Source organism: Eucyclogobius newberryi, unplaced genomic scaffold (assembly GCF_026437365.1).
Source record: "Eucyclogobius newberryi isolate DKJ021-1_F unplaced genomic scaffold, fEucNew1.0.hap1 SCAF_8, whole genome shotgun sequence".
Classification (NCBI taxonomy): domain Eukaryota; kingdom Metazoa; phylum Chordata; class Actinopteri; order Gobiiformes; family Gobiidae; genus Eucyclogobius; species Eucyclogobius newberryi.
Window position 1 is genome coordinate 12,446,119 of NW_027316500.1, and position 12,996 is coordinate 12,459,114.

The following is a 12,996-nucleotide window of genomic DNA, read 5'->3' on the forward strand; positions in this document are numbered from 1 at the left end:
GCTTTAGGGGTGGGAAATATTAACAAAAATGCTAAACCTTTTTGTTAGGGATGTTGGGTGAAGGATAAAAATGTATTGCTACTATTATTTTGAGAAGAAACATGAGAGAGAGAGAAGAGTTCGCAATTATTCACAATTATTTACACCTTTGACAAAACAGTAGATCAATCCTTCATTCACATTGTCTAATACAGGGGTGTCAAACATCCGGCCCGCGGCCCGCCAAACGTTTTAATCCGGCCCGCCAAACATTTTGAATTCATATTTAAATTTTTTGTTTTGTTTTTTTTGTTCATAGAACCGTAGTTATTTCCATTGTTAGCGCTAAAACTACACGTCCCACAATGCCGCTGGTGGCCGCCCCTCCCCCGCGCGGTACTTATGCACCTCAGAGCAGAGGTCTGAGCGAACCAGAGACATATGGCTTTATGAAACACGTGGAAGAAAGAAAGAAGACTGTTTTGTGGATGTTAGAGTTGTGCTAAAAGTGGAGCTAACAACAAGAAAACTAACTTCTGTGATGATGCTCTGTGAGGAAAACATCCTCTACAAACCTGGACACATCAGGAGCCACAGGTAAAAACACAGGTCAGAGTGCAATAAAGTATGAACATGATTGTGTCCACACTAATGTGACTGTGAACACAAACACAATAACCTAATTTGAGTCACTACATGAATCATTTGTCACTAAGATCAACTTAAACTATGAAAATAGTGAGCTTGTATTGAGTTTGAGCAGAAACATGTCTGCTCATTTCTGATGTGAAATGTTGATATCAGTCTTTCACCTGCTGCACATTTGTGCAACAGTCTCCACAACTATTACTAGGCTGTAAGAAAGCTATTTATTGCTTATATTTTTTATTGATTTATTTTGTACATAATATTTGGCCCACGATTTGAGAAAAGAGTTTGGTTTGATGGAACACAGTGGCTTATAACTTAACCTCCTTAAACGCTTGTATTTAGTGGTGTGTCAGTTCAGGTATAAAGAGAATTACAGATAACTACACAGAGGTGGAAATGTTAGTTATTACATTTAAAAGGTTTTTTAAATCTTGAGAAGTTTATTTTGTTATAAAGTCAGATACAATATTTTTCAGTTCCAAATACCTATTTAACAATATATTAAATGTTTATCTCTGTTGATCAACTCTGAAGTTGTAATGCACATAAACTGAAGCACAGTGTTGGTGAAATTGTCTTGTTTTTCTTAATACATTTCAGTTTATGAGAACAAACGTGTTTCTAATTTCTTTTAATCGAGCCAGTAATTGCTTCAAAAACAGCGTAGGCTATATAAAGCTATTTATTTCTTATATTTTTTTTATTGTTTTATGTTTTACGTTATGTTCGGCCCGCGACCCAGCCTGAGCGTCGAAATTCGGCCCGCGGCCCAAAATGAGTTTGACACCCCTGGTCTAATAGATCACCATTTATCTACTTTCTGAATGATAATGTTCCAATTGAGGTTGGCTTTTTGAAGCACAGACTGATTTGAAAAGACCTACATTTGCTTTTAAAATTCTCCCAAATATTAATCTTAAAATACCATTATTGATTAAATGAATACTCTTAACATCCTTAGTTAGTGGTAATTAGATGATATTTTTGCAATCCTTCAGAAAAGTGCTACAATGTCTTGGTTCAGGTATTGAATTGTAAGAATAAACACTGAAGTGCATTACACCCTTTTCTTTTAACCATTTTGTCATTTCTTACAGACAATATCTCACTCTTCTCCAATAACGTATCCTCAGTCATGTAAAAACAGCTTAATAGCATTGAATTTGAGAGTGACTTTGTAATTTCCCACAATCCATCTATGTTGTGTCACCTGCAGTCCATAGTTAAGAGGCAGTCTGTTAGCAGAGTCAGATGGATTAATGAAAAAGATTGCAACAAATATTCAAAATCTAGAAGGAGGCAGATACCTTTTCACAGCACTGTCTAAAAGTTATGGGGAAAGAAGAAGAAGTGATTAATTCTGGTGCAGGATAGACACCTTCAGAATGAGAAAGATATTTAAAATTGAGTGGAAGTGAAATATGTTGAAACCCAAAAGAAAAGGTGTAGAGAACTCATTTAAAAAACAAAACAAAACATACTATTCATGGTCATCCAGGCGACTGTATCGCTGTTGGTCCATTCGTCTGAAGGAGAGAGCAAAACAAAACCACTCGGCTTAAAGGGAGGAAATGAACGCTCACGGCTGCTCTGACTCAGAGAAGGCACATTGAGCATTTGACTTTTTTACAAGCTTGATAGGACGAATGCGATTGTATAAGAACAATTTAAAAGTGATGAGTGAAATGTAGTTACCGTCAAGCTTTGTTTCTGCACTAAAAACGTAACAAACTTGTATTATTTATAGATATTTGCCGATTGCAAACATGTAAAACTATGCATTAAACCAGCTTGATTCTAAAGTTTTAGAATTTAACAATAAGTCATAATGATTCAAAGTGAATTAAAAGTTCATTCGTAAAAAACAAACACCACTTTAATCTTTGTTTGGTAATATTTTAAAAAGCCCAATGTATTTTACTGCAATCAAAGTCTTATTCCATCCCTCCTTGATAACACATTGATAAGGCATTCTTTTCATGAATAATGTCTGTAGAAAAAAATGCTTTTATTTTATATCTGTTTTTGTAAGTCTTCAATTTAGATACTAAAAGAGATGAACTGGTGTGACCGTGAGATGAACCCTGAATATAATAACACTACATACCACTGAAGACACTCGTGCATATAGTGCACGAGTGCATATAAGCCAAGCCTGAGCACATCATGTGCCTCAAAAGTATAGCTATCCTTTATATATATAGTATTTAGCTTTACAATCTAGCTCAGACTTGAACATCCACATCCACAGCAAAACGTGTCATAAGACCACTACAGCGTGATACAACTGTTCCATGCTGCCGCCTTGCCCTTCCATGCTGCTCTTTAACAGCTGCAAAAATACTGTCTTCTTGGACCGTGGCTCCGGAGCAGCAGGACACGGGGCGATGGAGGACTCTCGTCTTTTCAGGCCTCAGAGCTCAGGTTTTCAAAAGGATTGATGGTGCGCAGGCTTCAAGTGCTTATAATCAGGAGTTTTATCCAATTCTGATTAAGGTTAGGGTACTTTATTAATGGTTTAGTTTGATTAAGTCAAATTTTAGTCTTTTAGTTCTGATCTGGTTAAAACATGAAGGCAAGTTCAGATTCAGTCCCAGTTGGTCCACTTTAGTCTCAGTAGTTCATATTTTAGCACATTTATAGTTCTGGTTTTCTAAATAAATTTCGAGCTAATACGGTTTATTCTATGCATTACTTGGAAAACAGTTTTTGGCCCATTTATTAAAACCAATGCAATAAAATTTTAAAATATTTAATTATACTTACTTACGTATTTTCTTGCATATGACCAATACTGGAACTTAATTATTCTTAATTATGATCAAAACAACAAAATAATGAAATAACACCAAGTAATAAAATGAAATCATGCCGGTTCACACATGACTGCTGTGTAAAATTATGGCAAAAGTACATAATTTCTTTGAGTACTCTGGGTCTAATGCGTTAGTTTGCTTCTGTTCAGAAACAATGTCGGCAACTTCATGCTTTCATTCGCATTCAGCAGCTGTGAAAAACACTGACATCACATGAGGACGAGGAGCGGAGATGTCAAAGAGTGCGTTTGTCAAGTTTTTCCTGTAACTCGTACACAATTGATATGTTTCAGACGAAGAAGGGAAAAAGACAAAACTGAACTGGAAAACTGAACTGAACCGAGGACAAAAGTAAAAAGAATATTGTCTTTCAAAGTTATTTTTTTTAACTTTACTCACGTGCAACAATACATTCTTAAAATGCCTTATCTGTAATTGTTTTCAACCCAGTGTTTCAACAACAAATCATTAAAAAACAAGTTAGCAGGTCATATTAATGCACTTTAAAACTTCACATAGACATCAATCAATTGTAAATAGAGATAATGTATTTCAGTCAGTATGTTCTATGTCTTTTATTGTTATTATACATGTTTAAATAAGATCTCTGTATAATAAAGTAGGGTTCTATCCCTTCATACCAATGTGTAACTAACTTGAACATCAGCCTCTCTAGGACAGAGTGGTTTTATTTACCTGTCAGCGTCGGTGACCAGAGCGAGACGGCCATAGTCCCACGCAACTTTTCTCAAGATGGAAAACACGAAGAGCAGCCCCTAGAACATCCAGAGAGTTCATTTACACAACACTGTCCACATCAACAAAGGCTGCATAACAAATAGAGCATGACACCTGGGAAAACAACATCTATCCAAGTCTTTGATTGGATTTAAATTCTACTTCCACTCCAATTTACCAAAGACTTTGGTTGAGATCGAGGTGGCATTGGTTAAATAAAACCTCGAAATTAGACGGACAGAAAATATAACTGGAATAAATATAGGCAAAAGAGAGCACACGTTAACTTTATTTGCTGATGATTTGATGTTATATCTGAGTAATGTGGCGACATCTTTCCCAAGTATATAAAGAGTCAATTTTCAAAATGTTCAGGTTATAAAATAAATATGGAGAAAACTGAAATGTTGGCAATTCATCAAAAGCAAACCAGATGGGAGGAATTCAAACATTTTAAGATACAGACTTGTAGATTAAATACCTAGCTTCTTGTATGTTGTATATATATTGTATAAAAAACAATTTCCAAACGTTAAAAAAATACTTAAAACATTGTCTGGATAACTACCGTACTCCGACCTTAGGTTAAATCTAAGGTAGGAAATCTACCTGTTTATAAGAGATCTTCTACGGCAAGTGTTTTTTCAAACTTCCTATAAGTGATCTGTTCTTTTCTTCTGTATCTACCTCTGTATCTACCTGCGTTGCACCAATGAAATTTCCCCATTTCCCCGACAATAAAGGAATATCTTATCTTATCTTAAATCTGATGAAGATGATGTGGCTCCCCAAATGTTTATATATTTTTCAATGTACCGGTATACCACTGATTCCATCTTTTTTATGTTTTTTAAAGTTAAGATTTTCAATGTTGTCATTAATAGTACTTCGAATATGTGGAAGAAAATAAAGCTGCTATTAGGTTATGAAGTAGGTACTCCTACTCACATCAAGATTTGAAATAATAATTCAATTAAAACTCAAGGTAAAGTGGGAAACATGGATAAATAGTGGCATTGAGGCATTATCAGACATCCTATTTTCAAATAATATTATCCTCTTCAGTGAGCTGATTGCTCAGTTTAAACTCAAGAGTTGAGTCTGAAATATTTAGGCGTATGCAGTAAAATAAAAATGGGGGGGTGAATTTTATCCAACTTTTAGTCTCTTTTGGGTATTTTCTTGGTTAGAACTATGATGCAATACAATTTTAGACCTGGTTTGGCCCTAATTTAGACCTGGAATAGTCCTAATACAGACACGGTCTAGATCTGGAGGTAATCAGAAAGCTTACCCTTTCCTTAGATGGTTCTTGGTGTGAAAAGTTTAAGAACCACAGCTCTACATGTCAGTTCTGATGTTTGCAGGGAAATGTATCAAACAAATAAATAATTGCAGCCTTGGCGATTTGCTGATTGTGCCTTTTCAAAATGCTACTGCGAATTGCTCTTAACTCACCGTCTACTTATTTGTTAAACCACAGCGACTTACCAGAAAGCACATGAAGTTCAGCGCGAGGACGGTGGGCACTCCTCCGAAGGGCAGCCCCTGGAGCACGGTACTGCGGATGCGGGCGGAGTAACAGTATTCTCTCGAGGACGAGTTGGGGGCCGGCGTGGGGGGACAGCTCTCTGTGGGTCCACACGCCTGAGCCCCCCACAACACCATCGTGAAGACCAGGACTCGGAGCATCGCCAACTGCATCATGGTGGCGATCTAACACAGAACAGGCAGTATACTTAAAACAGCCAAATCATTTATACCTGTTTTGTCAGATAAAGAAACAAGAAAGAAGCAGAAAGTTGTGGACAAATACAGCAGTTAGACGGTAGTAGATACTAATTCAAGCAAGCATGACATACTGACAGAATTGTTTTAAAATGACTTCATACCATCTTTGTAGTATCAAAATTGATATTGTGCCTTTTCCTTGGTGTCAAAAATGAGTCTGATATTTTATTTAGCTTTGTATCTTGTTAGTGACAACATTATTGATGTTTTCCCAGTCTGAACGGCACTTTGAATCACAGAATTTCCAAATTCATCAAACATCAATGAATAAAAAATTCATTGATACGTTTCGTTGTACCGTTTTGATGTAAATTGGAAACATGATTTTAGTAATATTACAAATGTTTCACAGTATGGCATTAAACTGATCTATGTTGCGTTTCAATTACAGGTGTAAAAGAAAATACTTGGAAATATAATATATTTCAGCATTTATACAGTGAAACTCTCCACAGATCTGACTTGTTACTTGGTCTGGTTAAAAGAAAAATAATGCTATACTGAGGAATGTCCAAGGAGACAAACAAGTGGCAGACTCTCCATCAGAAAAGTTACACAGTGCATCTTTAAGTGGCCAGAAGGAGAAGGAGAAAGGAGAACGTTCTATGACAGCAGCGTTTGTTTCTCACTCTCTGATTAGACGAAAACCAAAGTTGAACCAAGTGGCTCTTTTTGGCTGCCAAACCCAAACAGGAACCGAAAGTGCAGTTTAGGGCAAAAGCATAGATTTGAGGTCGACACAGATCTGGACAAAGCAATGTGACTCAAGACGAGGCTTTTAGGTCCAAACACGTTAATCAATGTCAGCAGTTTTGTTTATGCGTTTTGTGTAAACAAATATTCAAAATACTCAAAACTCTCAAAACCAATAACTCATGTAAGAACTGAGGAACACGTCGAAACTGGTGCTTTTACAACTCACGGCCAAAGTAAACTAGAAGAAATAGATCATCTTATTGTACATTTTGAGAAAAAAAAAGAAGGAAGCTTTTCCCCCCAAATCCAATACTTTATAGGTATGAATTATACATTGACAATTGTGCAATTTTATATAAATAATCAATCTTAGTTTATTTGTATCTCATTGTTAAACCCATTCAATTTTTTTCATCATTAATTATACACAATGTGACAAAACAAATAATAGACTTTTGATTTTACCAGTGTTATTACTACGATCTACAATCTTAATATCATGTTTATGACCCTGAAACCACCGCAAAATAACTTGCGTCACAACAACAACCAACAAATCAACTTTTTAAGCCACAACAAGGGACTGAGCACTGGCACTTGAAAGAGATAAACATCTAGAGATCGACCAATATGGGTTTTTTCATTGCGATTCCCCCCATATTATAGGACATAAAATTACTGCAAGGCCACAAGAGTTTTTTTTTGTGTGTGTGTGCATTTTGTCATAATTGTTGGGTATTGACATAATAATAATAAAGTCTATATTTGGACTAATTAAAATCATTTTTAAAACAAACTTACAAATAGATTCCACTATTAGAGGTGGGCGATTTATCAAAATTTAAATAAAATTGTAAATGTTGTTTTAAAGATACCGAGAATATCACTTATTGTAAAAAATACAACAAAAAGAGCTGATTAAAAATAAAAATGAAAGTATACTAGGATATAAGATGATATTTCTGCCCTTAAAATAAATCACGTAACTGTTGTGGGAAACATTAAATAGACATGTTTTAACACATTTCTGCTGGATTGACATATCGTCGGAATATCGTTATCAAGATATTCCAAAAATGAACCGCCCTAGTTTGAAAAAAAATCTTTTGACATTTCCGACTCTGGGAGCAGCAGGTGGAGGTTTCCCCTTCTGCATATCTGATCCCTGTGGGCGCCTCAGCCATGGCCTTCGCCCCAGTTCCACCGTCCCGCACGGAGCTGCTCATCTGCCCGAACACTAACTCATTTATCTGCTGCCTGGAATGTGTGTGACATCACTGTGGAGGGACGCAGCCGCAGACGAACAATAAGGCGATAGAGTCCAGACCGTTCACATGGACCCGTCTGAGCGCGAGAGAGGCACACAACACAAGATATAACACTATCAAAAACATCACCGTTTAACAATTATTCATCATGAGCCACACCATGACCAAACGGTGAAATCCAGAATTCTTTGTATATCGGAATTTTATACCATTCCTGAATTTGTGACCAGCTTTATAAACTCAATATGTCTGAATGGTGAAGTTAATGTGACAAAAAAGCAAGATAAGTATACTTTTATGGAGTTTTAGGTTAAATAGAATTGACTTGTTTTTTGGTTATAAAATTGTGAATATTTTATGTCTTTACGATTTTATTGTAAGCTGAATTATCACAATAATCGATTAACTGAAAAATCTTGACCCAATGAGCATGAAAATATTGACTTGACAAGTTGCCATTGCAATTAGCCATTTATGTAAGAATTATGAGCACATTTCTTCATCCAGGAACATCTGAATGAATTACACGGCCTGTCCACTTGGTTTCAACTAGACAAATACAGTAGGTACAAGCCTCCTACTGGATAAGTGCTGCAGGTGATGATCTTTCAGCTGCAATGCGATATTTAAAACCAACTGATGCAGTGAGCAGCTTCTCATTTCAGAAAAAAACATGTGGAGGGACAAATCCTGTGGTCACAGAAAAGATGTCTGTGTTTGAGAAGGGTCAAATCATTGGCATCAAGATAAGAAAACATCTCAGATCAATACAAGATCAACTGGTGAATAATAAAGCAACACTGGATGGAAATACATGTTTCATATTGCAGAGGCTTATTTAAACTATGCCACAGCCAATGTGTGCTGTAAAGCTAAAAGTGGTCGTATCAATATTAGAAAGATTAGAGCGTATCAAATGCATTTAAGGACAGGATGTTTGTAGATCACAGCACAAAAGGGTTTGTTTTTAATAAAAACAAATTATTTTTGGTTATTATTTTCCATTAGAGACCATATAAATTGTGATTTAGATAAAAATTAGATCACCAATTCAAATCGGCAATTCTATGTGCATATATTTACATATTAGACCATACTTATAATTTCATCATTCGTTTTTGGCTTTGTCTTGGTCAAAACTAGATTTCAATCATGGCTTGGCCTTAATGAAAACTCCCACTTTAATTACATTTTAGATTACACTGATGTCAGGACTCAAATGGAGCTGCAGATCTATTGTCTAAAACCTGGAGGAGATTTAGGAATGGCCTGATGTCCTTCTATAGCTTTCATTACCAACAGTTCGATCCCTAGGCTTTGTTGGGAAGCCAATGTTTCTGATGTTTACAGGCACAAATTACACCATGACTCAACCACTCTGTGCCACCTTTCCTACTGATGCTGGTTGCCATGACGCAGGAGCCGAGCAAAATGTGGAGAAGAAACCAGTTTAAGTTTTAACAGTGTGGTCTGATGTCTTTGGACCAGGACAGACCTGAAGAAAGAAAATCAGATCTAATCTCATCATCCAGTAATCCTGTATTTGTTATTCCACAAGATGTTCTGAAGCTCTGATTTTACACAGCCTTGATTTCATCGGAAGGCACTTTGATCTTGAGTGTTGTAACCAGCTCCATGTTTACCGATTTCATAATATGTTGATTCTGGCCACATAGTGACATAGTAGAACCAACCTTCTATTTTAATCCGTCCACATAAAAACACAAAGAGTATGTTTTGATATAGTAACACGGCTTCTTCGGGGGAAATGTTACAGTGAGATGGCAAATCACAGCACACACCTTGAACAAATGGAAAAAGTTACTCATTACGCATTCAAATCTTCAGAAGCAACGGAGTAATATGATGCCAACACAGTTCTGTTTTAAAAGGCTGTGACCCTAAAAACTACTATATCATAACTGGACTTCTTCTTTGCATAAGAGGAAGCTTTCTTATTTTATGTTCGGCCTATTTATGGGTTTCAGGGAATCGAAATAACTTAAAAAACATATAATATCTTTTGAATAGGCAACAATCTTTAAATATCACCTATAAACAGGAAGCTGAAACCCATGAATCTAATATTTCAGATACAGATGGTGGAATAGTTCAAATCACGGTACATTATAGGTGTTAGAAGTATCTGCTAGTGTTTCTTTGTGCTAGTTATTTATTGCTGGTCACATTCTTTATAACGTACAGATTTACTGGTATTATCCTTTCCGTTATTGTGTCAGTGGTGTAAAGTAGTTTAAATATTATAGTTTATCGGTATATTTTTAAAGTAGCAATATGTTGCACTTCAAAATGTTATAATGGGACAGGATTAAATCAACCTCACAGATTAATTTTATATGAATATTTGTTGAATTATCCACAAGTACAAAACATTTGACATGATTTGGACACTGTTCGGGTTTACCTTTAGCATTTGCTTCAATTTGGTTTGGATGAGAAAGCAGGAGCTTCTTACTTTGGGTTGGGTTTTTAAAAAAAACATATCTCAACACCAACATAGCAAAGTCACATGTTGGACATATGAATAAGAGCGAGCTCTTGTGGTTAAATTAAATAACAGAATGCATTGCAATGACTGTATAGTTTCACTTTGACTTTTGATTTGTTTACTCTGACATTCAATACTGCGAACGGCTCGTATCAAAGTTTCTAAATTTCCACAAGGTCATCATACCAGGAATGTCGGTAAAACACATTTAAAAAATATCAAATCAAATCAATTTATTTTTGTTATATTATATTGTAATTATAATGTATTCTTCTTTTAGTTTGAGGAGGCCATAGACACAGATACTAGTACAGTCACTAAGTATCCAACTCTTTTTCTAACACTAACTTAGATAAGGAAAAGGCTCAATTCTTGATACAGATTTCAACTAGGGCTGGAACTACAAATTATTCTGCTACTCAATCATTATTTACATTTATAGTTTTAATGTTTGGATTGCGAAAGGCCTGTGAATAAGATGTTTATTAAATTTAATAAATTTACCAGATTTATCGTCAATTAGTATCTGCAAATTATTATTATTATTATTATTATTATTATTATTATTATTATTATTATTATTATTATTATTATACATTGTCCACTTACATATATATGACAAGCAATGGCAATATTAAAACATGAAATGAATGTGTTTAGCAATGAAAGGGGAAGAAAATGGTGTGAAATAAATCCCAGACTACATTATGGAGTTGAACTGTAAACAACATTAACTTTGTCCATGTATAATTGAATAAACTGCAAACCTTAACTCATAATTACTATTTAATAGAAATGTGGAATGTGTATGGTGGATTTTGGACATCCATTGAATACAGTAGTGACGTTGGCCGATAAGGCAATAGCACATTAACAAGTATTAGTTCATTAATCATTAACTATTTGCAAATTCAACAGGTTTGTGGCTTTGATTACGATAACAGAGGGTGATAATAATTCCTGCGGTTTCGTAACAGACTCCCAAACAGACTCAAAAGAAAAAAACAAACAAAAAACATGTGAATTTTATGTGCAAAATACTAAACAAACATAAAAGGCAAAACTAACAGTGTCACTATACCAAACCAGCACGAAACAAAACGTACAAGAAATACAACATAAACACATTGATGAGGCTCAACTTTAACCTATTTGGAAACTGAAGTGAAACAAGACAAGACATGCTCCTTTTGGTGAAGTCAGTGAATAAAGTGAGTAGGACTGATTCAGCAGCAGAGTTACTATAAAGAGAACAGAGAAAGAACAGGCCCACATTTAAACCCAAAAAGACATGGTTGATAAGTAACAGGTTCAGTGTGTCTGATCTGAACCATCTGATTATGAATTTGTGGAGAGATTTAAAGACCAGAGTAAAAGTCCTCTGGCAGTGGAACGACACAGAACAAATAATGTAAAGGTTTCGACTGTGATACTTTGCAACTACTTGTGTTTAGCTTAATTCTATTTTCTGTGTTATGTCCAATGTATGGTCTAGAAAGAGCCTTTGTTTGTTTTGTATTAAATATTAATAGCTACAGTACATCATACATTTCTGTACATACAATAGGTTATCTAATGTTTGATAGCATCACTGTTTACTAAAGCGCTTGTGTTTTGCCTTCAGACCTTGTAAACTAGGGAAAATTAGTAGATGTGTCAACCTGTTACTGACTTCTTGTTCCTAAACTAGTCTTACCCTATATTATCAGAAAGTAAAGAAACCCAATGTTCCCAGGGCAGTGGGTGAAGGCCACAGAAGGATTTAATCTGGGTTTATCGCCTCAGTGTGACACATAAATGAATTATCAACATCATGTCAGACAATACCACATCATTACTATGCATCCTTTGTGTTATAAATAAGATATGCCCGTTATAAAACAAAGGATCAAAAAGTATAAACTATCTAAGGAATCTCCAAAACTGTACTGTTGTCATGTGTTGGAGTCCTCATTGTTCTGGCAGTAGTCATGAGGTAGACTTATACCAAAATAAAAGCGAAGTGTTAGTCCCTGCATTTTCGGACTATGACACAACACTTATGGATTACATAAGGAGAAACCAAAACATGAAATATACTGACCTTAGTGACGTACCAAGACGAGAAACCGCCAGTTTGCTAAAGGAGGCTAGCAGCCAAGCGTTGCGTTATTGTCAGAGCTAGCCCTGTTAGCTCCTTCTGTGGCGAATAACAAGTGAAGCTTTAATCCCGGCTGGATCCAACCACACCTCGGCCACAGGTCCTAAAACTAAAGTGCGCGAGTCGGCCGAGGTTTAGCCAAACGTTTCACGGCCACAAGTGACAAGAGAGTCTAGTCTGTACAAGACTGCGCCTGTCAGACAGCGGTGAAGTGTCACCAATAAACCCCAAACCAGTCCAACGGGAGCGGACTGAAAGACGAGGTTCAGCGTGAAGCCTGCGCACAGCTCCACAGTGCGCACAGCGCCAGAGCTCACTGCTCAGTGGCGCAAGTCGCCTCAAAAATATTTTTCTTCCGCATTACTTCCTGACTAGAACGTGCCCGAATAGGGGCTAGCGCCTCCCACC

At 36.0% G+C, this 12,996-nt stretch overlaps 1 protein-coding gene across 5 annotated transcripts in view; it reads right to left on the reverse strand.

The window, feature by feature from the left end:
• LOC140350949 (CSC1-like protein 2) overlaps positions 1–12,930 on the reverse strand; it is a 28,200-nt gene extending 15,270 nt beyond the window's left edge. Inside the window, exons 1-4 of one of the 5 annotated variants that reach the window (XM_072436552.1) lie at positions 12,532–12,929; positions 5,676–5,900; positions 4,143–4,222; positions 2,112–2,156 (exon numbers count right to left, since the gene is read on the reverse strand). In XM_072436552.1, coding sequence (XP_072292653.1) covers positions 2,112–2,156; positions 4,143–4,222; positions 5,676–5,891 — 341 coding nt within the window. In that variant the 5' untranslated portion in view covers positions 5,892–5,900; positions 12,532–12,929. Of the gene's footprint in view, positions 1–2,111; positions 2,157–4,142; positions 4,223–5,675; positions 5,901–12,531 lie in introns of all 5 variants that reach the window. The other 4 variants (XM_072436549.1, XM_072436548.1, XM_072436547.1 and 1 more) reach the window with 4 other exon arrangements.
• Between the last annotated feature and the right edge of the window lie 66 nt (positions 12,931–12,996).